Raw genomic sequence first — 27,851 nt, forward strand, 5'->3', positions numbered from 1 at the left:
GCCGCCCGTAGCAGCCGCCAGGGGCCTGGGCCCCGGCCTTGCCTGAGCACTGGCCACCAGTCACCAGGTGTTGGGGTGCTTTGGGGGCTGTGTCTAAACTGGGAAGCCGCCCTCCCGAACTGGGGGGCACCCGCCAGGTCACGTGAGGGAACACGCCCCCAGGAAGGCCACGTGAGTGACCAGGAGCCTGTGCACGTGCGTGAGTGTGAGCACGACAGTGAGTGTGCATCTGGGGGCACCGGGCCACAGGGCCAGGCCGCAGAGGGCTCCCCAGGGTCACCCCTTCTCCAGCACCTGCAGCTCCAGCGCAGGAGGCTGAGGTGCCCGGCGCGGCCCCAAGTTCCTGTTTCCTCTCCGTGAGATTCCCCGGGCTCCCCTCCGGAGCCGCCGGCCCCTCTGGCTGCAGGCGCCGTGTGGAACCCAGAGAATGACAAGGCCCTGCCGCTAGGCCGGCGATGCCGCTCGGGGCCAGCACGCACACGCGGCTCTGAAGTCAGAACGGCGCATTGGCCCCCAAGCAGAAGGAAGCACCTGTGGACACCATCATCCCAGGACACCGAGTGACAGCGAGGCGGAAATAAAGAAAGGGGGGCCGCCCTGGGGGCGCAGGGGCCGGTCTCAGTGCTCTCAAGCTATCACCAGCCACTGCAGCCTGAGTCCATCCCGGCCAGGGAGCTGACCCACAGGGCACAGCAGGCCTCTCGTCTCCCTGCTGCTCCCCTCAGCAGTGGATCTCAGTGGATCCGCCTGTTCTGCTCCCTGCTCTGTCTCTGGGGAGTCCTCTCAGCCTCCCCCACCCCCACACCTCTTGCCTGCACCCCAGCTCTTATAGCATAAATAAAAATAAATCTTTTTTTTTTTTTTTCAAAGAAAGGGGCGTCCACGTCCAAGAAGGGACCGATGTTCCGGTCAGCTTGGCCAGCTCGGCTACTGACTGTACGGGGTGGGGCTCAGGAGAGCGCGGAGAAGGGAACCGGTAAATGGACGCAGAGCGCGTGGCCACCGCAGCCGACACCGGCAGAGACCGTTTGAGTTGGGGGGGCTCCCGGTGCACAGGGGAGGGTCCTGTCCGTTCAGCCAGGCACAGGCTGAGGAAGGCCGGTCCTGCTCATGGTCCAGGAGCAGAAGGCCCGAAAGCAAGCTGTAGGCGACGCTGGGACCGTGGGCCCCACGGCAGCACCCAGTGCAGGAGAGGCGCCGTCCTGGGGGACGCAGACCGCGTGTGTCCACACCACCCGGGGCCTCGCTGGGTGCGGCCATCTGGAGGGGGTGTCAGGACATCCGAGAGCCTTCAAACCCCGAATTCCAGGGGAACTCGCCCAGATCAGGACCCACGGGTCACCCCGCAGCAAGGGCCCCCAGTCGGAGGCGTGGGACGGGGGGCCGTGGCGCTGGGCGTGGGCCCGCAGTGGAGCGGGCGAGGCACAGAGCACACCATGGCCACTGCCAGACATGCCCGAGTGCACCCACCGGGGGGGCACGTCAGACGCGGGGCCTGGGGGCTGCCTGGGGGACAGTACCTGCTCCCCCGTCACAGGCAGAGGGTGGCAGGCGAGAATCGCAGGACCTAGGGGGGCACCGGGGTGGGGGCAGGGAGGGGACCCAGTCTGCAGGTGGGAAGTGACCACAACCCCACCCTGAAGTGGAGTCACTGACAGAATTCAGCGTGGGGAGCTGAACGTCCACTCCCTGGGGGTGTAGCTGGACAGCTGGGTGGCCGGGTAGGTGGGCTGGCCACCATCATGAACCAGAACAGTGTCGGCTCCGTCGCCCGGGAAGGTCAGCATCGGGGAGAGGCCCCCACGTGAGGGTCCAACCCACCGCATGGGCGTCACGGCGGCCGCCGTCTTGCTCCTCCCCGGGGCCCCCGGAGCAGGAAGCCACAACTGCTGGAAACGGCGCTGGGGAGGCCGGCAGTCCCAGCGCCTGTCTCCCTCGCTCTTCCCGCCAGCCCTTGCGGCTCTGGCCGGCGCTAGTCCCCGGCAACGGCTTGTCCAGCGAGCGGACGCTGTGGCGCCTCCAGGGGCCGTGGAGCCGAGCGAGGCCGGAGGGGCTGCGGGCAGAGGCAGCGCGGCCTTCTGGGGCGGGGGTCAGAGCCAGCTGCGACCTTCTTCCAGCTGTGGCCTCAGCTGGCACGTGGACCCTGCACACACCCCACTGGGCAGTGGGGAGCCCCTGCAGGCAGTTTTGGGCGCTCTACCCTCCCCAGACTCAGAGGCAGCCCCAGTGGCGCCTGGGTCCTTGCTCCCCCACTCGCCAGGACCCTCTCCTGTCACGGCCCCCTCCTGCGCCGCCGCCCCACTGCACAGAGTGGGGACCGCAGAGTCACTAGGGGTGGGAGGGTGGGCGCTCCAGCCAGGCCCCGGGGGCCCGAGGGCTTCCCCTGGCCTGAGGGGTCACAGGCAGCTGGTGGGCGGGACGGCCCTCAGGCCTGCTCAGAACGCGGCCCTCCAGCCCCGGCCTCCGTGGTGTGCAGTGAGAAGGCCCTTCAGCCACTTGGCCAGTCTGCTGGGCCTGGACAGCTGTGCAGCAGCTCCCCCTGCACCCCCAGGGCCTGAGACCCCACGGGGCACTGGCCCCTGCCCCCTACAGCCCCCAGTGACTGAGGAGGGGGCACTGCCCCCCGCCCCCCCCAAGGCCTGAGACCCCACGGGGCACTGCCCCCCGCCCCTGCACCCCTCATGCTGCTGCTTGGCCTGCAGGAGCCCCTTCATGTATCTGCTCTGCTTCTTCCCTAGGGTTGGGCCCCGGCGGTCATCGGCACTGGCACCTGCTGACCTGCCCTCCACGCTGCACCCCACGCTGGCACAGGTCAGGGTCGCCCCAGCACAGTCCTCAGGAGCCTGGCAGGGTGGCTGGGGAACCTGAATTCCAGTCGGCCCTGCCCCCCACCAACTCCAAAGCCCAAGGCCATGGACAGGGGACAACGGAGCAGGTCAAGGCCGTGCCCCAGGCGGTGTGGGGGGAGGGGCGCACCCCGGCGTGTCCACTGGGGAGGGAGGCTCAGCCCCCACCTGGACTGGGCTGGGGGGGCTTGAACTCGCCCCCAGCCCGCCCCACGGTGATGGCCGGTGCGGGCTGGCAGGGCAGGGGCTGCAGGGGAGGCTGCAGGGGAGGCTCGACGCGCTGGCACGTGGCGGGGGGGGGGGCGCCCTTCGGAGCAGCAGCCGCCCGCCGCGCCGGGCCCTGGAGCTGGGCAGGCCGGGTCAGGCACCGGGCGCCGGGCCGGGCCGGGGCTCCCTCGCACAAGCCGTGGCCGACATGGGCCTGTTTCCTCCAGAGCCTGGGAGGACCCGGCTCTGCCCGCGGCCTCTGCCCTGCGCCCCTCACTCCCCGGCCAGTCACCGCCTGGAGAGGCCCCGCGCTCCCCCCTCCCCCGCGGGGGCAGTGCCGTCCAGGCCGGCGGGGTGACCTGCGGGGGCCCCAGGAACGCGCGGCCCGTCCTCCAGCCCGCGCCCCCCAGGGCCCGGCAGAGCTGGCGGCGGCGCGGGGGGCGCGGGGGTCGCGGGGGTCGCGGGGCGCGGGGGGCGCGGGCAGCAGGCGGAAGAACCGGCGAGGAAGCGGCGGCCGCGGGTCCGCGGGCGGCTGGGCGGCCGGGCGCGCTCGAGGCCAGGGCGGGCGGCGGGGGGCGCGGGGGGCGCGGGGGGCGCGGTCCTCTACCTGGGGCGGGCGGGGCCCCCGTGGGCAGCGCCGGGGGCCCGCCCGGGGCGGGAGGCGGCGGGGTGGGCGCCGGCGGGGCCGCGGCCTCCGGGGTCTGCGCGTCGGGGCCCGGCCGGCCGCCCGCCCCGTCCTCGCGGGGGGCGCCCGAGGCGCGCGGGGGCGCGGGCGGGGGCGCGGGCGGGGCGCGGGGGGCGCCGCCGTCCCACCAGCGCAGCGAGGTCTGGATGTACTCGGCGAGGTCCAGGATCTTGGCCCCGACGCCCGCGATGTTCTCCTCCCTGGCGGCCGCGCGGGCGGCGGGGCTCGGGCTCGGGCTCGGGGTCGGGGTCGGGGTCGCGCCGGGGCGGGCGGGCGCGCGGCCCGGCTGGGGGGGGGTCCCCGAGCCCGGGGCGGCGGCGGGCCCGGCCGCGCCCTGCGGCCACACCCCGGCCGGCGGGTCCGCGCGCGCGGCGAGGCAGCAGCAGGCGGCCGCGAGGCAGCAGGCGAGCAGCGGCGGGCGGCGGCGGGCGGGCTGGGGCGCCATGGGGCTGTGCGCGCCCCGCGGCGGGGCCTGGCGGAGGAGCCCGGACCCCGCCCCGCCCCGCCCCGCCCCCAGGCGGGCCCGGCGGCCGCGCCCCCGCCCCGGCCGGGCGCCCCCTCCAGCCGCGGGGCGCGGGCCGGCCCCTCCCCCGCGAGCCCGCTGGGCCCGGCACCGCCCCCGAGGGGCTGCCCCGCCGCCCCGCGCCTCTGCCCAGGGCCTCGAAGACGCTCCCGCCGCCCTCGCCCCTGCGCCCCACCCCGCGGGCCGGCGGCTCCCCTCCCCAGGAAGCGCCCCCGCCGCGAGCGCCCCTCCGGCCGCGGGGGTCCCGGTGACTCCCCAGAACCTGCGGGGCGGGCGCGGGGCCGCCCTCCTGGTGAAGGAGCCGCTGGGGTCTACGGAGGCCGGCCTTGCCCCGGGCAGTCCCGGGCGAGCTGCCTGGTCACCCCAACCCCCCCCCCCGGGCGCCCCAGCCCTGCACACGGGCGGGCGCCCCCAAACCCCAGGTCCGCTCTCTCCCACCGGGACAGGAAAGGGCTCCGCCCGGGGCCCCCTGAGGCCTGGCCCGTCAGGCGGCGCCCCCACGTCTGCCCGCGGGCGGCCTGTGAACTCCCCAGGCCCCCCACACCCCAGGGCGGCGCGGCCCGTGGGGTCCCGGATGGGAGGTGTCCTCCCCCGCTGCCCACCCATGTTCGCAGCGCCCCGGCCGGCTCGCCCCTCTGGACGGCTGCCGGGTGGCCCCATGTTCCAGACGAAGACACTGAGGCACGGGGTGGGGGGTGCGGGGGGCCTGGCGCCAGCCCCGGAGCCCCAGAGGCGGGCAAACAGGCGCAGGCACACGGGCGCAGCCCGGCCGCAGCTCGCCCCGAGTCCACGGCCCCCGCCCCGCGTGTCCCACAGCCCCGCTCAGGCCAGCGGGGATCGATCCAGCGTCCAAAGGGCAGGGCCGCTGCGCGGGCGCTGGACGCCACGTCCTCCCGGAAGGGGACGTGCCAGGCGCAAACACCCCCAGGGGCCGCGGCCCCCACAGCCCCAGCAGCCCCGCGCTGACCTGATCTCACGCCCAGCAGCGCCCCGAAGCCTCAGCGCAGAGCCCACTGGACCGGGGGACATGCCCCACGGACACCAGAGCTGAGGGGGGGCAAAGAGGACCCCGCGCACCCCGAGACAAAACCACTCACACCTTCCTTCCAAGGGCACTGCGGTGTGCGGGAACGCCAGGGCCTGCTCATGGGGCCAGAGGTCCTGGGCAGCAGGATCTGCCAGCGCACGCCCCAGGCGCCCCAACTGCCCTCCCTCACTGGCCCCCACTCTCCCCGCCACCCTCACCCCGGCGGGCGCCTTCCTTTCCTCCAGTGGGAGGAGCCTGGGGTGCAGCCGAGGAGCTGCCTTTCAACATCCAGAAACGGCACCAGGGGAGGCACCCCCGTCACCTGGTTTCAGGGGTCCCCTCTTCTGGAGGGGCACAGGCCAGGCCCCAGCACCCCCCAGCCTCCAGGCAGCGTCACGCGACAGGCGAGGGACCCAGGGCTGCAGGGGCCAAGGCCAGACGGGGGCCGCAGCCCCTCTGGAGCCCGTGCTGCAGAGACCTGGCTGGACAGGTGACCCCACTGGGTGGGGTGACCCAGATCCATGGGGGAGACCCTGGTCTGGCCGCCGCCTGCCTCCCTCCCTCAGGGCCCGGGCCCACCGCCCCCTGGCCGTCGGGGTCAGCCCGCCCTGACTGCTCCCGCTGAGCGCGTGGATGCAGCACTCCTTGGGCGCTGGCCGCGGGGCCCTCTGTTCTGTTCCCACGTGGGCGGGGACAGCGCGGCTGTCCCTTGGGGCCGAGGGGCGCAGGCCACCCGCTCCTGGTCCCTGGGGGGCAGGGCCCGCAGCGTGGTGTCTGGGCCTCAGCCCCTCAGGATTCACCCCACAGAGCAGCCCCAGCCTGACTGGGGCGACAGAACCCAAGTCCTCGCCCAGAACCTGCCAGCCCCCCTAATTCCACAGGACAAGCACAAACTGACCCAAGCACCATGCAGGCCCCACACCCCCCATCACGCGCGAGCCCCTGGCCCAGCTCTGCAGTCACCGAGCAGGCCCCGGGACACGCGGGGGTGGGCGCCTGTGGGCAGGAGGCCCACCCACGCCGGGGGCAGAGGCACGGCCACGGGGCCCTGACTTGGCTGCGGGACCCCCAGAGCTCAAGGGAAGCAGACTCTGCTGCGGGGCCCCCAGGACCCCTTGGTGGGCTCCTGGGACGAGCGGGAGCAGCCCAGCCTGGCCTGCGCGGTCAGCAGCCTGCGGGGAGACGCGTGGGGCCAAACCGTGTGTGACCCCGCCGTGGGGGCAGGGCAAAGGCCCGCGGGCCCCCAGGCCACCCCCAGGGCCAGGCGCTCCCGGCCAGCACCCAGCCTGGGACCACGCGGCCGGCCGAGGAGGCTGGCGGTCGGGGGACAATCAGCACCTGGCGGGACCCCACAGCTGCCCCTGGGCTGGGCTCTCCCCTGAGCTTAGGGAGAGGTGTGGGCCACCCGTGGGGGCCCCCAAGCTGGCACAGGCCCATGCTGGGCTCGCGCGGTGGCCGGGGGCCCCTGTGGGGCGGCGCTGAAGCCCTGGTCTGAGCTAGGCCGGAGGGTCCCCACAGAGAAGCCCAGGCCCACACTGCCCAAAGTGGCCGCCACCCCAACCCCAGGGCCCAGGCCGCAGAGGGCAGCGCGGGCTGCCGTTCCACTCCCGGCCCCCAGGGGGAGCCACGCACCCAGGAGTTGGCCAGGAGCTGGGCATCCTTGCAAAGGCGCGGCCCTGCGCTCCTGACCCCTCGGTCCAGCGCCGCCCCAGGACCGGTCCCCTCCTCCGTCTGGCGGGAGCTTCTCCGGACAGAAGCCGGGCCTGCTCCCTCTTCCCCTGAACTGCCCCCCCATGCTCCCCGGCGCTCTCTGGGTGTCCCTGGCCCCGCCGGCCTCCCCCTGCCCTCCCTGGCTCCACGGACAGTCCCGGGAGTCCCCCTGACCTGGCCCCTGCAACGGACACCGAGCCGATGTCCTGACTGGAGACTTCTGGGGGGGCAGAGACCGGAATGGGTCACAGGGGAACAGGGGCGCCCGCCGGCACCGCCGGCCGCAGGGTGCTGACGCTGTGGCCGCTCCCCTGGGTGGGGTGCTGGCTCCCGCGGGGCAGCCACTCACCCTGGGCCCTGCGGCCCACCCCGCTCGCACCGCCTGGCCCAGCCCCATTGTGGCTGCAACACCCCAGAGGGGCTGGAGCCCCCCACGCCCGGCCCCCCAGCTCACCGCGGCAGGCGCCCCTTCTGGGTGGCTCTGTGGCCACAGCTGAGCAGGGCGACTGCGGGGCTTCAAAGCCCCTGAGGGCTGGGGTGTCCCGGCCTTGGCCCTCCTGCTCCACCACTTTCTGGTTCGGGCACACCAGCGTGGGCACCCCCCAGGGGAGCCTGCGCCTCAGCGGCTGCCCCCACCCCCACCATGGGGCTGCAGAGACAGGACACAGCAGGGGCGGTGCCCAGAGGGCAGAGAGGCCCTCGGGGGCCAGGCTGTGGCCTCCAGGGAGCAGTGACAGCCCAAGGGTCCCGTTTCCGGGGGCCCCGACAGGCGGCCCCCACACAGGGCGGCAGCCCCCCAAGACTTTCACGAACGTCCTCCAAACACAAAGGCCTCTTGTGAAGACGGAGCCGAGTGTCCCACCCTCGCCCGAACCTCCCGCGACATCCGAGCAGACCCGCGTGCCAAGCGCTCCCGTGGTCACTGGCCGGCGGCGGACATGAAAGGCCCCTGACCCCTTTCAGGGGGAGCCTTGATGTGATTTTCTTTGGCTGAACTTTTAAGTCGGATTTCAAAGCCGCCACCATCTGAGAACCGCTCTTCCTCCGGGCGCTCTTCCTCCGGCCGGGGCCCGCCGGCGGACATGGCCGCGCAGGCGGCGGGGGGAGGGGGAGGTGGCCCCGCTCCGGGCTCCGGCCTCGCACAGCCGGGAGGTGGGGGCGGCGCAGGGGAGGTGACCGAAGCCGGGGAGCGGCGGGGGCAGGACCAGGGCGCCAGTGGCGGGCGGGCGGCGGTGCTGGGGCTGCGGGAGGAGGAGCCGGCTCTCTTCCCGGAGGCACCCGCGGGTCCCCCGTGGCGTCCTCCCCTCGGGGAGCCCTGGGGACAGAGGTGGGGCAAGGAGAGCCGCCTGGGTGACCGGCTTCCGCCAGCCCGGGAAGCCCCTCCAGGCCGGGTCCGGCCTGGGGTGAGGGGTGGACAGCGCGGGGTTCCTGGCCCGGCCGGCCGTCGGCTCTCCTCCAGCGGGCGGGGGCAGCCGGGCCAGAGCAGGAGGGCGGCCGCTGAGCGGCAGGAGAGCCAGACCCGCTGGGCAGCAGACCGCAGAGGGTGGCCTGGGAGCCACGGGAGCCCTCAGGGAGCCGCCCACCCAGGGCACCTCGAGGCCGACCCCCCAGTGTCTCAGATGCCGAGAGGCCGAGGCGGGTGACCTCGAGAACCACCTTCGGGGAGTCCAGGAACCCACAGGAATGCATCGCGTCAGGGTCTGGCCTCCACCCCCAGGGCCGGTGGCAGCTCAGACCCCTTCCCCTCCCCCGCCAGCCCAGATGCGCTGCTATGATCGGAATGTGGCCCCTCTGTGGCCAGCCCCCTCCCCCGCCCTGCAGATAAATCACCTGCCAGCCGGTGACCCGCCCCCTGGTGACCCGGCCACCCGCCTGCTGGACTGAGTCACATGTGGGCGGGTGGGGGGGTCACGAGCCTGCGCGTGGGAGGCCATGGAAGGTCTGCCATGTGGTCTCTGCTGGGCAAGCTCGCCCACAGGCACAGGACGGGCCCTCGTTCCTGGGCCCGCAGCGGCTCAGCGCCCACGTCCCCCAGGTCGCCGGCCTGGACCTGGATGGGGCGGAGGCCCAGTGCCCCCGCCCGGAGCGCCCAGGCCAGTGTCCGGGCCCGGGCAGGACCTCTCCGCCAAGGTCATGCTCCTGCGGGCTGGGGGAGGCGCCGCTGCGGGGCTGTCGCTCAGCCCCAGGAGCCCGGGTACACGCAGGGCCACAGCCCGACCCAGGTTCGCGCCGCTGGCGGGAAGCAGCCGGCAGCCCTCTACGGGTCAGGGCGTGGGCAGGAGGCCGCCCCAGGGACCCGGGACCCACCAGGCCACGACGCAGAGCCGGGGCTGCAGCCGGCCGAGGGCGGGAAGGAACACGCGGAAGAGGGCGCAGCAGCCGGCCCGCTCCCCAGAGCCCCACGCAGAGGGCGCAGGGGGTGCGCCCCCTCGCCCCTTCCGCGCCCCGTGGCCCCACCATGCCCCGCACCCCCTGCCGCGCCCCTCACCTCCCCCCACGCCCCCCACCACACACGCGCCTTGGGGAGACCAGTCGGGGACACGCCTTCCCACGGGACAGAGGACAGGGACGCGGGTGGGGCCCCGGCAGAGCCTGCTGTTTGCAGGAGGAGGGGCGCCGGGAGGGAGCAAAGGCCGGCCCTGGGGCTGCAAGTCCACGCTGTGCCCAGGCAGGCAAGTCCATGGGCAGAAGCAGGCGCGGTGGCCGGCCGGGCAGCGGTGAGACAGCCCTGGAGCCGGGCGGAGTGACGGAATTCAAAGTGAATTCTTCGGAATGTCCCTGACTGGAATGGAGGTAAGGACTCCACACCCCTCCTGCCCGGGCCCCCGAATCAGCCTGGCCCGGCCACGCAGAGTGGCCCTGACTGCAGCAGAGGGGCCCAGGGGGCCGCCCTGAGCGCCACCCTCGCGGTCCTGGCCCTGTCACCCACATTCCCTGTGTGGGGGCCCCACGCTGCGCGCGGAGAGCACCCCACGAGGCACGTGGAGGAACAGCAGACAGGCAGCGGGGGGCCATGCTGGAGGGAGTCCAGAAGCCACACTGTCCCCCGTTCCCAGGACCGGAAGCAGCTTCTCCACAGAGGAGCCGCTGACCGGAAGCCCCGGTGCCTGGCCGACCGGAGCCCAAGTGCAGCCTGCCCGGGCCCCAGCGCCGGCCGCCCCGCAGCTGCAGGCAGGCCAGAGGGAATGGCCCTGGTGTAGGAATCAGAACTGGGCCGGGCGGGACCCCGTGGGACCAGCTCAGCCCCACTGTGCACAGAGTGCAGCGGCCAGATGGGGCGGGTGGGTGCCGAGTGGACCTGTGGGGACGTGGCCAGGCTGGCGCAGACAGGCGAGGGGGGCGAGTGGGCAGGGTGCCAGGGATGGACGAGAGGGGCTGCCCAGGTGGAGTCCACTCCAGGGGCTGGCACCAGGCAGCTGAGATGGGGCAGAAACGTCTGCAGCTGCCGAGCAGAGCAGGCCCCGGGAGATGCGCGCGAGGACGCAACGTGCCATCTGGATGAGTAGGGGCCAGGGCGCACGGGGGGAGAGCAGGGCCCGGCCCAGCCACAGCAGGGTCACCCGCCCAGGGGTCCCCGCGGATGCTCTGGGGAAACTGTTTGGAACAAGCCTCTGTGGGGTGGCGCCTGCGGGCTGCAGGCCATGTGGACGGGGCTGGCCTGCTCCACCTGGTGCTCGCACCACCGTGGGCCAGCACCCATGTTGCAGTCGCCCCGGGGCCAAGGTCTGTGGCTGAGACGAGGCGTGGACACTGCGGGGGCCGTGGGCAGCCCCAGGCTCAGGCTGCAGACACCCCTCAGCTGGCAGTGATGCCCACGTCTCCGTGTCTACTTCCTCCCGCGCTCTGAGAGCAAACGGAAGCCAGGCCCTGGGAGAAGCCTGGCCCCAGGGCTGGTATGTGCCCTCCGGGTCACCCTGGGAGCTGGGGGTCCCCACAGGCTCCCCCAGCCCCCACACCAGGGAAAGGTGTTGCCTTCCCACACCCAAGTGTGTGACCCCGGGCTTGGTGCTCGCCCAGACAAGGAGCTGGCCCAGGAGAAGCAGAGGCTGCGTCCACCGGGGAGGGAGACCCCAACATGCTGACCCACCCCGCCCAGTGCCTCCTGGGTCCCCACCCCGTGCCTCTAGCCCAGGAGGGAGCCGAGCCTGCTGCGGGAGCCTCGCAGAGCAAAACGAGCTTCAGGAGGGGACTCGCGTCGGGCCGCCCGGCAGAGGCCCTGCTAGGCAGAAAGGATGTCCTGAGTGATTCCGCGCAGGCGCTGTGGACTGCACCCCCACTCCAGACCAAAGCCATCCAGGCAGATAGCGGGGTTGCCCTGTAACGGCCACACCCGGCCCCGCGGCCACTGCGCCACGCTGGACTCTCCCGGTCCCAGCCGTGGAGCGGGGTCCTGGACGGCGTCCCCCCAAGTCCACATGGGCCTGGTGGGCCGAGCCCCTGGACCTGGGGCCTCTGGGGGCCGCACCCCACTGCTCACGGAGACTGCCCGGCCCCGGAGCGCCCAGGTCTGCAGGCCCACGCGCGGGCAGCCACTGACCGTGACTGACCCGCAGCCGCCCGACCCGCCCTGGCCTGGCCTGGTGGGGGCGGGGAGCCGGCGTGCGGTCAGCTCTCGCCAAGGGCGCCCCACGGCCCACGCCCCCGCTGGCTAAGGACAGGACGGCGCACCCAGGCCCACAGCCGCCACCCTTTATATGCACTTCCGGCGCGCGCTGTGAGCTGCTTGGTGCTCCGCGCCCCGTCGGCCTCGGCGCCAGGAGATGGGCCCATCGGGCGGGGGGCGGGGTCCCCGTGCGCCTTGGGCCGGGAAGGAGGAGCAGGGCCGCGGGAGGGTCCGGCCGGTTCCTGCCTGTGCCCGGAGCCTGGCCCGGCCGGCGCGCCCATGGTGGCCAGTCCCGGCCGAGGCCTCGGGCAGCCGCGGGGAGGCGCATGGACCCCATACCGTCGGCGGCCTCGGGGTGCGAGCCCCCCGCCCTGCTGGGCGGCTGCAGCCCTCGGCTTTGATTTTTGGGTTTCAGGGCTTTCCGGGAGCCCCGGTCTTAGCCCCATGCTATGCCCATGGTGCCGAGACCCGCCTGCTGTCCATCCCCTCAGAGCCTACGGGCACTGCTGGGGGACAGGGCCCCCGCCGCCGGTGGACGCACCGCGGACGCCACAGGGGCCCGCCGGGCCTGTGCCTGTCCAGCTCGGGTGGCCACGGCTGCGAGGCCTCGGCCGGCGTGGGCCGGGTAAGGGCCGGGTGCAGGGCGCAGCGAGGAGCACAGCCGTGGCCGGGACTGGCTCCCCCTCAGCACCAGGGGTGGCGGGGAGCAGGGGCACACGCCGCACAGCACAGCACACACGCACCTCACGCCTCACACAGCCTCTGAGCACGCGGATGAGCATGTCTGAAAACGGGCCGGCGAGGGTGACCCGGGGGGTGGCGGGCGTGAGGCTGGGGGGGCACCCCACTCTCTGCCGTGAGCCTGTGATGCTCTGGGTCCGGATACCCCCGCTTGCCCTGCGCTATTTCACGAAATAAAACCCACGAAACTCTTGAGAACTGCGCGGCACAGCCGGGGCCCCCAGCACAGGTGCCAGGCTGCCCGCCCCAGATGCGGCCCCCGGGGCCTGATGGGAGGCGTGTCCAGCCCCTATGGCCCCCGCCACTGCCCGCCGCTGTCCCCGGGGGAGGGACTCGCATGTGGGGAGGCCAGCGGGGTCCTCGAGGCCAACGAGGGGCATGGGGCGCGCTGACCACCGGCAGGCTCCCCGGGGCCCGCGTGCCAGCTGCAGGAGCTCGCTCAGGCCGCCCAGGAGGCGGGGGTGGTGCCGTTGGGGTCACCTTGAGCAGCGGCTCCCAGACACCCTTCGGGAGTGAGCGGCGGGAGGGCCCCTCCTCTGCAGGAAGGCCCTGGCTGCTCGCAGAGGCCGGGAAGGGGCTGGCCCTGCGGCTGCCACCCCGAGGGGCAGAGGTCAAGGCAGATGCCTTGAATGCCATAGGGGGCCTGGCGCGGCGCAGCAGAGAAGTGGGCGCCCGGGGGAGGGGCGGGCCACGGGCGAGGCGAGGGGGTGGCCAGGACCCTGGGCCTGTGGCCCCCTCCAGGAGCAGAACAGGCCGCACTCCCAGCCCAGGCGCCCACCGTCGCTCACCAGGCAGGACCCCGAGCCAACCTGCAGCCAGGCTGCGGCCTGGGGCAGACCCCCAGGGGCAGACCCCCCTAGGGCAGATGAGGGCACTGCGCGAAGGTGGGCGTGGACGGCAGAGCTCGGGCCAAGCGGGCCAGCCCCTCGCCCACCCTAGGCCTCTGGGGGGAGCCCCCCTGGCAGGCCGAAGCCCCTTCCCCGCCAGGCCACCGGCCTTCACCTCCAGCAGCAGGTAGACGCCGGCGCGTGGGCAGGCGCAGTGGTCACCTGGGTGTCAGGACCAGTCCCGCGGCGGTGGTCCTTTCCCGGGTAAGTGGCTTTCCCAGGACGAGCTCCCCAGCTCCGCTGCCGGCTCCCCACACACCAGCCCCAGCCCGTGGGCCTTCCCGGGAACGCCTGTGCCCTCTGCCTCGTTCTCCCGGACAGGCGGACGCCGCAGACGCCACATCCGCCCACAGACGGGGACACGGGCGCCCCTGCGCCGGGCCCGTGGGCCTTCCTGGGCACCCCGCCTGCCCTGCCCCGCACACACCTGCTCACCCGCCTGAGGCCACCGCCTCCCTCTCTCCATGGCCTCCGAGCTCACCCCTCGCTTGGGCTCACACATGGCCCGGCCACCCCGAGTATTTCAGCGCCATGCGTGGGCCGGACCTGAGACCACAGTCGGTCCTCTCTGCGCGGGCAGGAGCCTCGGGCTGGAGGCTGACACGGATCAGGGGGTGCTGGTTAGCGGTGGGACCCCATGCCGAGGGAGGTGAGACCACGAGGATCGGGTCGCGCTGGCGCACACGCTGACCCCAGCAAGAGGAGGAGCGCCCAGAGGCCGGGGAACAAGCAAAGTGACCCCAGGCCCAGAAGTGGGGCTGGGGAGGGGCCTCCTGGCCCTTCTGCCCCCCGCCGCACCCCTCCCCCGCTTTGCTCCCCCTCTAAGGCCCCAAGATCTGCGGGCGCAGCGCGTGGGCAGGCGCAGTCAGCTGGACTGCCGACAGCTGGGAAGGCCTCCCCAGCCCCACAGAGGGGCTGGCTCCAAGGGCTGACCCCCGGCCCCTTCGACCCTGTCCTGGGGGTGTCCCAGGCGACCTGCCTTGTCACACCCTCGGCCGCAGACGTGGCCGAGGAGACGTGTCCAAGCCGGCCCAGCGGCCAGTGTGGGCCAGCAGGTCCTCAGGATGGTGAGGGGCCTGCGGCTCCCAGCACCAGGGCGGGGCGAGGAGGAAGAACACGGCCCCGGGGCCTCGGGTCCAGCCCCCCACTGCCGGCAGAGACCCGCCTCTGCCCCGCGTGGAATCACAGCAGCTCGTGAACCACCCGGCGAGCAGAGGCCTGCCCCGGCCCGGCACGCGCGAAGGCCGCCGAGCCCGCTGGCTCACGGGGTCCGGGTCCCCCTGGAGCGCGGCATGGACGCTGGCCGCCGGCCGAGCTCCTCGGCTCAGCGACCCGCGACCGCTCTCTGCAGGACCAGCTGCCCCCTTGGCTGCACGTGCCCGCTGGGCTGTTGCGCGGTCGTGACCCTGCACGGGACCTCACGTGGCCCCTGGCCTGGACCCCCGTGCGGGAGACAGCGGGGCCGGCCCTGGCCGCAGCGCCGACATCCACCCCGAGGGAAAGGGCCGCGCCCGGGCCGAAGGACGAGGGTCTTCAAGGAACGCCGAGCGTGGTCTGGAGGGTGGGCCAGGGCGCCGAGGGGGACGCCGCCCACAGCAAGGCCGACAACCCCGACGGTGGCGCGGGACATGAGGCTGTTCCGTCTGTCCAGGCGCAGCTGCCCCGTGGGATGGAGCCCAGCCCGGAGAGGGCGGGGAGCCGACTGCCGCCGGGGTCCCTGGCAGACGCGGGCCTCAGGGCTCCCGGGCGCAGGGAGGAGAGGGGCCGGCCCCCGCGGCCACCTCCCGTCCAGGCGCCAGCTGGCCAGGCCCTCGCTGCGCTCACCCTCTCTCCACGCCGGGCTCGGCACCGAGAAGGCCTGTGTGGGCAGGTTCTGCGTGGCCAGCGCGGCACCAGCTGCCAGCACCTGCCGTGTCTCAAGACCTGGACCCGGGGCTTCGCAACCGGAGGCCGAAGGGCCGGCCCGGCCCCTCCAGGTCAGCCCTGGCTGACCCTGCGCGCTCGGCCTCACCCCGAAGAGGATGGTGCGAAGGAGATGGGCCTCCCACCACGGCCCTCCCGCCTCGGCTCCCTCTGACATCCCTTCTGGAAACACCCAGAAGGGCCGCTCACCCTGGCCCGCGCCAGTGCCCACCGCAGGGCCTCCTGTCCTTCCAGAAGCTCAAGGCCGCGCTCCCATCCCCCAGTTCGCTGTGTCCCCCCATCTTGACCCCTGCCCCACCCCAGCCCCACACCGCCCCTGCCCCACCCCCAACTGCGTCCCACCAGCCCAGGGTGACCCCATCTGCCAGCGCGAAATTCCAGGAAGATGCTCCAGCCTGCTGGCTGCGCTCCTGGGCCCGGGCGCCGCGGCTGCCGGGGCTTGCCCGAGCGGGAGGCAGGCCGCTGCAGGGCGAGCGCGCCGGCCCCGTGAGTCTGACTCAGCGCCGGGTCAGAGGCGCCCGCAGCCCTTCCGCGCCACCCCGCACAGGCCCTGGCCACCCACGCCCACCCCTGCCGGCACAGCGCCTGCACCCGGCCCCGCCGAGACACCCCAGCTGGCGTGCCCGCGCCCACCCCAGCAGCACCGGGCCTGGGGCTTCTCCCATGGGGGCCTGGGTCAGACCCAGGAGCTCAGCCAGTGGGCGGTCCCCCGTCACAGCAACCCAGAGCCCCGGCCACGAGGAGTGACGGGACACGGATGGTTGTGGCCCAGGGTCTGGGTGGCCGGCCGCGGCTAAAGATGATGGCGGCCCTGGGGTGATTCCCCCACGGGGGTGGGGGCAGAGCTGCCCACCCAGGACACTCCCACCTCCTCCAGGTTCTGGGCAATGGCTGGAGGCCAGTCCCCTCCAGGAGGCCTCCCCCTCACGGCCACCGGCCCAGCAGCCCTTGAGCCGGGAGAGGACAGGGTCAGCGGGTGTCGGCCAGAGGCCGAGCCGCTCCCCGTGCTGTCACCAGCAGCAGCAAGGCTTTGCAGGGGCCTGAGGGCCTCCCCAAACATGCCAGACTGGACGAGGCACCATCGTGGGGCCCTGCGGGGCCCGAGCGTCCTGGCCTCAGCGCACGGGGAGCCTGGTGGCGCCCCTGGGGGAGGATGGGCAGCGCCTTCCCAGGAGAGACAAAAGACCCCACCTGGGCCAACAGTGGGGTGATGTGGGGACACCTCCCAGGGCCACTCAGCGGCCCTGCATCCCCTTCAGGCCCCGGAGCCTACTCCAGGCAGTGCTGGGACCTGCGGAGGATGCGGGCTGGACACCCCACAGGGGCACCCCATGCGGGCTGGACACCCCGCTCTGCACTGGCCCCAGGGCCCACCCAACCCGCAGTACGGAGGGGAGGGAGGCGCTGCTGGAGGAGAGCAAGGACGTGGCGTCTGTGCGTGTGCACGCTTGCACTTGTGTGTGCACGTGTGACCTGCAGAGTGTGTGCACACGTGTGAGCAGGTGGAGGGTGTGTGTTGTGTACGTGTTTACACATGTGTGTGGAGGGGCATGGCGTGGCGGGCGTGTGCCTGTATCTATGTGAGCATTTTCACGCGTGTACATGTGGAGCGTGTGTGCAAAAACCAGCACGCGTGTGCACGCATGTGAGGCTGTTGTGCATCTGGGTGTGGGTGGGGCGGGGCGGGCCTGGGGTGGGTGTGCATGTACGCTGCCTGTGTGCACACGTGTGTGCGCACACTTTCATGTCTGTGTGCATGCAGGTGTGGTGTGTGCACGTACACACCTGCGGGGGCGCTTCTAAGTGGGCTGGCGGGACAGGCCCCGCCCCTGTGGAGGCCCCTCCACCCCACCCCCACCCCTCACCCCGCCCCCTCTTCCCTGCATGGCGCCCCCTCTCAGGAGGAAACCAGGAGCGCCCTGGAAAACGGGTTTTACTGAAATTCAAAACCACCTCGCGTCAGGCTCCTGAGCCCCAGACGGGAGACTCCCCTGTGGGGAGCCCCAGGCCGCAGCCTCCTTCCTCTGTGGCTCCCCAAGCCCAGCCACCGGCCACAGGCCCACTGGGCTGCACACCCGGGGCTGCGGGGCACTCAGCCAATGAGTCCGAGACCCCAAGCCTGGGGCTGGTGCCGACCCCGTGGGGAGCCCTGGAGTGGGGGGTGAGGGAGTGGGGGGGGGAGCCGGCAGCCTGCTGAGGCGCCATCCCGGCCTGCCCTGCCTGCCACGCTCCTCCGCGCTTAGCCTTGGCCCAGACTCCCCATCAGCTGCTGGGGCCACCAGCAGGCCAGCTCAGGGGCGCACACATGGGGGGGCAGCAGCGCCCCAGGGTGTGAAGGCACCAGCTCTGCTCTGGGGAAATGCACGGGCGCTGCGAGGCGCCGGCACTGCGAGGCGCAGGCACTGGGAGGCGCGGGCACTGCGAAGCGTGAGCACTGCGAGGCGCGGGCACTGCGAAGCGTGAGCACTGCGAGGCGCGGGCACTGCGAGGCGCGGGCACTGCGAGGTGTGGGCACTGCGAGGCGCGGGCACTGCGAGGCGTGGGCACTGCGAGGCGCGGGCACTGCAAAGCGTGGGCACTGTGAGGCGCGGGCACTGCGAGGCGTGAGCACTGCGAGGCGCGGGCACTGCGAGGTAGGGCACTGCGAGGCGCACTGCGAGGCGCGCGAGGCGCGGGCACTGCAAGGTGCACTGCGAGGCGCGGGCACTGCGAGGCGCGGGCACTGCGAGGCGCGGGCACAGTGGCCAGGCCTGGCTGACTCAGGCGAGGGCAGACGTGGAGAAAAGCAGCTTTTCGGTCAGGAAAAATGTGCAGCTCAGCAAACTGGGCTCCCAGCCTCGATTCCCCTGGGGACCCTGGGGCCTCCGGGTGGGCGGCAGCCTCCGCCGAGTCCGGCCTCACATGCAGGTCGCGGTCCGGCCCGGTGGGCAAGGTCCTGCTTCAGGGGCCTTGGGGCGGGGGACAGCTGGCCCGCGCTGGGTGGGGAGCGCAGCGTTACCTGGGCGGGCGGGAGGGGCTCCTGGGGTGGGCGAGGGAGGAGCCCCAGGCCGTGCCACCAGGGGACGGGGGACACCACCCAGCAGGCCCCCCCAGTCTGCATGAGCGCCCCACCCGGGTCTCAGGCACCACCTTTGACCTCCCGCGGCGCGGAGGCCCGGACGGCTGCAGGGGGCCCAGGAGCCCAGGGTCCCGCCCGACGGTCACTAGGCCCGACGGTCACTAGGCCGGGGCAGCCCCAGCCCGTCCTCGCCGCCCCGACCGCCAGCGCCGGGACGAGGGGCCCAGCGGCCCCGGGTCCCCGTCAAGGGGAACCATCCCCAGAGGGGTGCCCGGGGGGCGGGTGCTGGGGGTGGCTCCGGGGCCGCCTGCGCCGGGGTCGCACCTCCGTGCCGTGCGGGCCCTGGCCCTCCGCACCCCGGGCCTGCCCAGGCGAGGGCTGCGCCGGCGGCCGCTGGGACCCGCGGCGAGGCCGGGGCGGCCGCGCTCCTCGCGCGCTCGGGCCGGCGGGCCGGGCCGGCCGGGCCGGGCATTGTCCTCCCGCCCGCGCGCCGCGCCAAGGGCCGCGCAACCCGACACCGGCGGGCGCGGGCCGGGCGGGGGCCGAGGGCGCACAAAGGCCGCCGGGGAGCGCGCGGCTCGGCCCCAACAGGTTGCAGGCCCCGGCGGCCCCGACGGGGTGGCGGCTCCGGCCCGGGACGCGTCCCCGCCCGCCCGCGCGCCCGCGAAGAATGAATGGCCCGCGCGGGACGCGACGGCGGCGCTCGGGGCCCCGCGCCCGCCCGGGCCACCTGCGCGCCGCGCGGAGTCGGGGCGGCCGCTCGGCCCTGGGGGCCCGCACGAGGGGTGGCCCGCGCCCGGGGGCGCCCCCGCCCCCTTACCTGACTCGGCCGGCGCCGCGCGGGCCCCGAGCAGCACCACCAGGGGGGCGAGCACGTCCAGGAGGCGCCGCCGCCGCGGCCAGGGCCACCTGCGGGCGACACGCCACGGGTTGGGGCGCCGCCGGCCCCGCGCCCCCGCGCCCCCCGCGCCCGCGCCCCCGCGCGCCCCCCGCGCCCCGCGCCCCCCGCGCCCCCGCGCCCGCACCTCGGCGCCATGCTCCGCGGCCCGACCGTCTGCGCCGCGCAGGCTGCGCCCTCCGCCGCCCGCCGCGCTCGGGCAGGGCAGGGCGGGGCGGGCGGGCGGGGCGCGGGCGGCGGGGCGGGGCGCGGGCCCCGGCGCGGGCCGGACCGGGCGGTGGGCGGACGCCGGGCCCAGCGCGCGGGGAGGGGGCGCGGGCCCGGCTGCTCCCCCGGGTCCTAGCACCCCAGCGCTGGGGCGGGGACCGCCCCCCCACCCCCGCGCGGCTCGGCCTCGCCCCCGCCGGAGCCCCGCGCCTGCTCGGGTGGGGGCCCCGCGGGTGCCGGGGCGTCCCGGGCCGAGTGCCCTGGAGGCCGCAAGGCGGGCGGTTTGAACAAAGACGCTGGGGGCCCTGGAGCCGGCGGGATGGAGGCGCACCGCACGCCCCTGGGGGCGCAGGACGGGGCGCAGTGCCCCCACCCCACGGCGCGGCCGCCCAGCCCGGGCCCTGCTGCCCCACCACAAGGGCAGCAACTTCCTGGAACCCTTGGGGGCGCCGGCCCCTCCAGGCCATGCCCCTTCCGCCGGAGCAGCTGCACCCCCACCCCACACCCCGGGGCACCCCTGGCCACCCCTGGCCGCGGCTGGCTAGAGACCAGTCCCAGCCTGGCCAGCCTGAGGCCCTCCACGCTGGCCGGCAGCCTCTGCCCACCTGCCCCTCCCCGGCCTCGCAAGGCCACCCCTTCCCCACCCCGCCTCTCAGGCCCCCTCAGCACCCTGCCCGGCAGGCTGGGCCTTCTGATCCCATGGTGCCAGCCCCCCAGTCTCCCGCCCTGCCCCCAGCCCAGGCCCACCGAGCAGGCTGAGCAGTCTGGCTGGCACAGCCCCCCGCCCTGACCCCCACCAGCCGAGGGGCACTCAGGGCCTGGAGCTGGGCGAGGTTCTGAGGAGGGCAGGGGTGGTGAGGAGGGGCGTGGGGAGCGGGGGGGGGGGGGGCACGCAGGGAGCAACACTGGCGTCACTGCAGAGGGAGGGAGGGAGGGAGGCCCGTGGGGCGCGGGTGTTGGTGGGGCGGCCCAGTCTGAGTGTCTGTGTGTGCGGGGGGTACGCGTGTGGCTTGTGTCTGCTGTGGGTCTGTGTGTGTGCGTGTGGTTCTGTGTGCGTGTGAGTGTGGTTGGGGGTGTCTGTACAGGAGGTGTGTGGGCGTGTGTCTGGGGTGTGTGGTGCGTGTGCACACGTGTCTTGGTGTGTACATGCACTGCGCGGGGTGTCCGCGTGGGGGTGGGCGTGGCGCCCTCCCAGGCTGTCCCCGCCGCAGGAGGCCTCCAGAACAGGGCCAAGGGCTCCTGCACCTCTGCCACCTCCCCTGCCCTCCAGGCCCGCTGGGCTTCACCCGCCCGGCCCCGCCCATCTTACCCGCTGCCTGCGACACCTCCTGAAGATGAGGTGTGTGGCCCGGGCCTGTCACTGCTCCGCTGCCTGGGGGGAGCGGTTGAGAGGGCAGGGAGGGCTGGGCCCAGCCTGTGCTGGCCACTCCCTCCTCCCCTCTGCTGGGCGCGCCCCGCACCCCTACCGGGGTACACACGTCTTCCCAGGAGGGCCCTGGGCATGGGGGAGCCCACCCCACGTTCCGTGTAATGAAACGCCCCGTCGACCAGGAGGCTGGGGTGTCGCTGTCTGCAGCAGGGCCTGTTGAGCCACTCGCACCTGGCCAGTGCCCTGGCCCTCCTCCCGCCTGGACACAGGGACACGCCCGCAGCACCCCCCCCCCCCGCCCGCCCCGCCACAGCGCTGCGCTGTCTGCAGAGAAGTGCACCCGGCCCTGCCTGGAGACCGGCCACCCCCGCGCTGCTGCTCCCGCCTGCATCTGGGACGCACTCCTGGGGCTCACCCGGCCGAAGGCACCCAGCACTGCCCTGTCGGGGCAGAGGACCCGGGGTCCAGGTGCCCAGCCCGTGTGCGGCAAAGCTGGGGTGGGAGGGGGGGCTTGTGCACAGGGCGGACTCGAGCCCGGCCCCTGCTCCCTGTCCCCCGCGAGCCCCGGCCTTCCCCTCCACGCCGGCGGGTCCTTCCGGAGGCAAGCGCTGGCCTCTCCCCTGAAACAGTGTTGGGGTCTCAGGTGCCCTGTTGACACTGACAGCGACCCCGGGCCGAGTGGAGGCTGGAACAGGGGCTTGGCCGGCCCCCTCTCCACTGGCTGATTCTGTGTTAAAGTGAGTTTTGTTTTACGCTGACGCGGGGCCAGTGTCCATGTTCCCCGCACTGCCGCGGTCCCCTCCCACCTGGACCTGTCCTGGGGGCCGAGGGGTGCGCGGGGTGGGCGGGCCAGGCAGAGAAGGGGCCGCAGCACGGAGGGACAGCCACAGCGGAGAAGGCGTCGGCCCCTGCCCAGGTTTCAGCAGCTGCCGGCCCGAGGGGTGTCAGCCCCGACTGGGCCGCGGCTCAGTGCCACAGGAGCCGCCAGGGACAGAGGGCGCAGGAGCTGCTGGTATAGGCAAGCGGCAGGGCTAGAGCTAGCATGCAAACGAGGCCTTCGGTCAGCGCAGTTCTGACTGGTGGACAGCTTGTCCAGCCCGCGCCCGGCCGGCACCCTGCACGTGTGCCCCCTCCCCGCCGGGCAGCCCGAGAAGCCGCATCAGGGCGACTTAACACGCCCCCAGCTGGGGCGTCCCCACAGCGCTCTCAGCGCCACATGCGAAACGTGCCGGCCCCTGGGTCCCCGCCCGGCCCCCTGGGTCCCCACCCGGCCCCTACTGGGTTTTTACCCCCAGCCCGCTGAGCACCCGCCCCTGAGCCCAGCCGGGGCCTCGCTTGGCCGGTGCAGCCCCGGGTCCCGGCCCTCGCCCTGCCAGCGAGGCTCTGTTTTTCTGCGAGTGCGTCTCTCTCTCTCTCATGTCCTTGTTCCTTTATTCGGTCACGTGCTCATTTGTTTGCTCACAGCCTGACCAGTCCCTCCTCCAGACAGGCCCGAGGGAGGGTGCGGGTGGGCCAGTCCTTCTCCACGGGACCAGGCTCCCTGGCCATGCCACACCCGCAGCCTCCATGAGCCCGCCAGCCCGCCCAGTCAGCGCGAGCCGCCTGAGGCCTGCACAGAGACCCTCCATGGTCCGAGGAAGTGAAAGTCCCACCGGCGTGTCCCCTCACCTTCCGGGGCGCGCGCTCCCTCAGCTGGCATTCCGAAATGCGCTCAGGCCTCCCTGGTGGCCTAGGGGTTAAGTCTCCACGTTATCACCGCTTTGGCCTGAGTTCCGGATGCCTTAAGTTCGATCCCCAGGCAGGGAGCTACCCACAGGGCGCAGCAGACCTCTCCTGTCTCCCCGCTGCTCCCCTCAGCAGTGGGTTTCAGTAGATCCACCTGTTCTGTTCCCCACTCTGTCTCTGGTGAGTCCTCTCACCCCCACACCTCTGGCCTGTACCCCAGTTCTTGTATGCATAAATAAATACATCTTTAAAAAAATAATATATTGCCTCGAAAAGAGATTTTTTTCAAAAAAGAGTGGGATGAAAATGTAAAAACTAAAAAGCACAGAAAAACGAAGAAGAGCAGAGTGATGGGCATCCGCAAGCTTGACTCAACCAGGCCTGGCGCGGGGAGGAGGCCCAGGCCGCCAGGACCAGGTGGCGTGTGGCACCGCCTCTCGGGAGGAGGGCAGAGGGGGGCAGGGAAACCCATGAGGAAAACCAGCTGGGAAATTTCCAAAATTCACGCCAGACACCAAACCACAGGTCCAAGAAGCTCAGAGATGTGCATCAGGACAGATGCCCCCAAATGTAGGACAAACAGGACCAAAGGGACCCCCTCGATGCAGGGCGCGGTCAAGCTGAGGAAAAGACAGAGCACCGGCCTCTGAGCCCGCCAGACCAGAACAGAGGGACGCCACACGCAGACAAAATGGCCGCAGGACCCTCCCAGAAGCCCTCCGGCCAGATAGCAAGAGAGTGACATTCTCTGGGCCATAACCTGAAAGGGAAAAAGTGTTGATTCGTACCAGTGAAAACATCTGACAATAAAGGATACGAACAGACTCTCAGACAACAAGAGCCCCTGACAGAGCTGCTGGCACGCCTGCTCCCTGAGAAGCTATCACCGACGTTCCTCATTCGGGAGGAGCATTGGCTCAGCCTGCCGGGTCTGCACAGAGACAAGGAGAGCCGGCCGCAGGAGGCGTGAAGAGAAGGCAAAGCCCGATGAACAACAACCGCTATCTAACGGCAAAACAGTCGCACTGTAAGGCGCAAGGAGCACACGGAGCGGCAGAGCGAGTGGCAACACCAGATGAGAGCGAGGCCTGGGGAGACCGCGTTACAACGTCCCCCCACTAGTGAAGGGGTCTTACGCTATTTGAAGTTAAACTCTGGTTAAGATTTATATTGTAAACCCTACAACAGTTGCTCCTTTTTAAAAAAAAGAAGCATAAATAATAAGTCAAGAGAACATAAAAATGAAAACACTCAACTAACAGAGAAGACAGAAAACAGGTAAAATAGAAGACGTCCCCTAGCTTCCTTAGGTTAATGTTATCGTTCACATTAAATGTCAATGATCGAAATGCAGCAGTTAAAAGGCAAAGATGATCGAATTGGATTAAAATAAAAGTGAAATAAAATAAAAGTAAAATAAAAATAAAAGTGAAATAAAAGTGTCTCAACTATATCATGTCTGTGAGAAATCCAAGTTAAATATAAAACACAGATTTAAAGTGTAAAGATGGGCCTCCCCGGTGGCACAGCAGGTTGAGCGCAGCGCTGTGAAGCTGTCTACAGTCTCTGCAGCATGGGTTCGATTCCCAGCCGGCCAGGGAGATACCCACATGGCACGGCAGACCTCTCCTGCCCTGCCCGCTGCTCCCCCCAGCAGTGTCTTCAGTCCATCGCCTGTTCTGCTCCCCACTCTGTCTCTGGCGAATCCTCTCACCCTCCACACCTCTGACCTGTACCTCAGTTTTTTTTATTTTATAAATAAAAACATAAATCTTTTTAAAAATATAATAAAGTATAAAGATGAGGGGAAAAGTTATTCCACTTAGTCACTAATAAAAAAGAGTTGCTACCTTGATGTTAGACTTCCAAAGGACTATTAGATAGGTTAAGAGGGATGTTCCATGACGCTGGGGTTGATTGTCTGGAAGGACATCATCATCACAACTGAGCTTGATCTAAATGAGATGCAAGTCTCAAAGGACAAGATCAGACTCCAGGCTGGCAGGAGAAATGACTGCCTCGTCATAGCTGAGCATGTCTATAATCAACTTTTGTCACGTTAGAAAAAGTAGACAGAAAAATCAATAAAGGGATAGAAGACACAAGCAGGGCGTTCAGCCACCTTGAGAGATCTCGGTGGTAGTTATAAAACTCTGCTCGGCACTTCTTCAGAGGAAGAGTGTGTTCTTCTCGAGCGCAGGGGATGACCTTGCCGTGGGCCATAAAACAAACCTTAACAAATTTACTAGAATGTAAATCATGCAAAGTGAGTGTTCAGGACACAGTAAAATGAGAAATCAAAAATAGGTACCTGCAAAGACCCAGAATATTTGAAAATTTTAAGCAGCGTATTTCAAAATAAACCATAAACCAAAGAGGAATATCGGGAGAATAAAACATGTTTTGCATTGATAGAAAATGAAAACACAACATACCAAAATTTGTGGGAAGGAGTTAAGCAGCATTTAGTTGGAAATTTATAACATTAAATGCCCATATTAGAAAAGCAGAAAGATTTTGAAGAAATGAGCACTGTGACATTGTAAGTAAATTCCAAGGTGCTTAATAAACTTCAATATTTGACGGTAAATCTCTCATGCAGTGAGACGAACGTGCTTCTTTCACCTGTTGAAAGTTACCTGCCAGGGCCTCCCTGGTGGCACAAGGGGTGAAGACACAACCTGTGAAGCTGTCCGCAGCCTCTGCAGCACGAGTTTGATCCCCGGCCAGGGATCTACCTACAGGGCACAGCAGACCTCTCCCGTCTCACCAGCTGCTCCCCTCAGCAGTGCATTTCAGCCCGTCTGCCTGTTCTGCTCCCCGCTCTGTCTCGGGTGAATCCTCTCATCCCTCACATCTGTGGCCTGTACCCCAGCTCTTGCATGCATAAATAAACAAATCTTTAAAAAAAAAGTTACCTGCCAGATATCTGCCACCAATGGTGAAATAGCACACCTTCCTTTTACAAGTCATCAGAAAGAAAATAATCAGCATTTAACAAGGAGAAACGTCTGCCTCGAGGTCCCAGGCAGCACGAGATGCGGGCGGGAGGCTGACAACACCGCGGGCGTGGGCTATCGTGAGCGACAGCAGGCGCGTCTGGGGATCACAGGACGGTCCTTCAGCCACGAGGGTGAGGAGGGTCAAGATCGAGGGTCAGGGACAAGACGAACTTGGAAAACAGGCTTTGTCAGGAAATGTCTTCCCCGGAGGGACAGAGCCCCTTGGAGCCTGTGAGAGGAAGCTCCAGGGGTGGGGGGGGGGCAGCGAAGGCGGAACTTGCACCCCTCCTCCCCTCTTTGGGGCACACTCGTCCATGGAGCCCCATCTTCCCATCCTGACAGGGCGGGGACGCCCCTATGCCCAGCGCCTGGCGTGGGCCAGCCTTTGCCGTCCACCGGCGGACGGGCTGAACGTGTCCTCACTCCCTCGCTTCTCCTTGCATTCTCTGGCTGCCTGGACTTGGCCCCGAGTGGGAGATTCTAGAAGGTTCTGGTGCTGCTTTCGCCTGTTTCGCCGGCCTGTGCCAGCTGCACTGCGCCGTGTCCCCAGGCTCCCAGTGCTCCGGGCTCTCGTCACAGGCCAGGGTGGCCGCCGGGCAGAGCGTGACCCTCGCTTCGTGTGGTTTGAACAAGCAGGTCCGCCTGGGCTCCTCTGGGCCTCTTTCCCCTCCCACGCCGCCCCGGCGCCCGCAGGAGCTGGCTCCGAGCAGGCCCTGCTGCTGCTCCCCTGGCTGCTCAGGAGGCGGCTGCGGGGAGGGTGCGCCGGGCCGCGCGGGCAGAGGCTGGCGGCAGTGGCGGCGGTGGTGACGGCCCTTCGACTGCCGCCTTCCCGTGCCATCTGGCTCTGAATGCCGCGGCCCCCGGCATCCTGGGCTCCCGCCTCAGGAACTCGGCCCCCTCATGAGCTCGGCGCCTGTGCTTTCTCAGGGCTGAGGGAAGCCTTGACCCCAGGGCAAGCCGGGGCATGGGGCATGGGGGCCACTTCTGGGGTCACACCTCCTCCCCTTGCTGCCCTGCGCCTTGCGGGCATCCCTCCCGACACAAGGCTGCTCGGGTCCCCATGTCCAGCTTCAGGGGAACCCCTCCAGGCCCCTGCGAGCTGGCTCCAGAAGGGCCCGGCCAGCTGTTCCTCGGCTCTTGGCGCCCCTGGTCTGCAAGGGGCAGCATCCCTTGACTGCATCCGCATGCAGGGAGGCAGCTTCTAGCTTGGCCCTGGGACGGCCACTGGCCCGCAGGACACCAGGCCCGAGTGACCCAGGCCCAAGCCCCTGCCCATGGCAGCCCCTGCAGAGAAGCCGCCACCCCTGGCCACTCGCTCCCACCGCTGGGTGCCCTGCTTGCGTTGGGTGGACGGTCAGGGGTCGTGAGGTGCCCCTCCAGGGGACAGGGCTGGTGGGCCCGAGGGGCCTGGGGTGGGGGCCAGTCTGACACCTGCGCCCTGTGAGGGGCCCTTCCCAGCTCATCGGGTCTGCATCACTTCCAGAGCATGGGAGAGGTGGGCACCGGACTTGGCTCCACCCTCCCCTGAAGCACGCGGCATCTGAACACGGCCCGGCCCGTGAGGCGGCTCTGCAGGGAGCGCAGGTGGAGCAGCCGCGAGGCTGAGGCCTGGGCTCTCCAGGAACGCCCTTGGGTGGGTGGGCCGACCTAACCTGCCAGTGCGGCCCTGGCCCAGGGCCTGGGGAGGGCCTGGAGGGGCTGAGGAGGGGCGGCCCGCAGCCCTTGTGTCCCTTCTCTGCTCTCCAGCAGCCCTGTCCACCCTCCATTGTCCCCCTTCCTCTGAGCTCAGCCCACCCCCATCTGCTTCCCCTTTTCCTGTTTTCTGTCTGGCCTGTGCTTTCTCCTGCAGCCTCCCTCCAGGGGTTTCTGTAGAAGGAAAGGAAATGGGGCACCGCCGGAGAGGACAGTGGCGGCCTGGCCCGCAGCCAGCAGGGCTTCGCCTGACTCAGGGGCTGTGGTGTCCGGACAGGGGCCCTGGGGGGTCCTGGGAGGGTCAAGCCGCAGCTGACGGCCGCTCTGCCCCGCGTGGGCCCAGTCCAACAGCCTCCTGCCGCAGGGCACCCCTGGCCCACGGGCCGGCCAGACCCCTCTGAGAGCCGCCCTCCCTGGCTGGGCTTATTGACGGTGCCAGGCAGGGGCCCGGAAGCCAGCCACCTGCAGAACCAGCTGTGAGCTGCAGAAGCAGACCTGGAGTCCAGGCCCACCTGGGCCCTCACCTGCCTGTCACCTGCCCTGGCCCTCAGAGGGAGGGGGGCCCTGAGTGCCCTTCCTCTGGCTCAGGGGTCCCACCCCTGCTGCTGGTAGCCCAGGCCTTGGCAGGGCCAGGCCCGCTGGCGACGCCGGGCTGGGGAGAAGTGGGTGTGGCAGAGCGCCCCGGGCCTGTCCCTCACATGGGCCCCGAAGGGGTCAGGGCCTGGCGCTCGGCCCTGAGGCAGCCTGG

The 27,851-nt window shown here is 70.5% G+C and overlaps 1 protein-coding gene across 1 annotated transcript in view; it reads right to left on the reverse strand.

The window, feature by feature from the left end:
• COL18A1 (collagen type XVIII alpha 1 chain) overlaps nt 1-19,246 on the reverse strand; it is a 41,982-nt gene extending 22,736 nt beyond the window's left edge. Inside the window, exons 1-2 of the mRNA XM_037524763.1 lie at nt 19,236-19,246; nt 19,031-19,119 (exon numbers count right to left, since the gene is read on the reverse strand). Coding sequence (XP_037380660.1) covers nt 19,031-19,119; nt 19,236-19,246 — 100 coding nt within the window. The remainder of the gene's footprint in view (nt 1-19,030; nt 19,120-19,235) is intronic.
• Between the last annotated feature and the right edge of the window lie 8,605 nt (nt 19,247-27,851).

This window comes from Talpa occidentalis, unplaced genomic scaffold, assembly GCF_014898055.3.
Source record: "Talpa occidentalis isolate TD23 unplaced genomic scaffold, MPIMG_talOcc4v2.1 talOcc4.4, whole genome shotgun sequence".
NCBI lineage: Eukaryota > Metazoa > Chordata > Mammalia > Eulipotyphla > Talpidae > Talpa > Talpa occidentalis.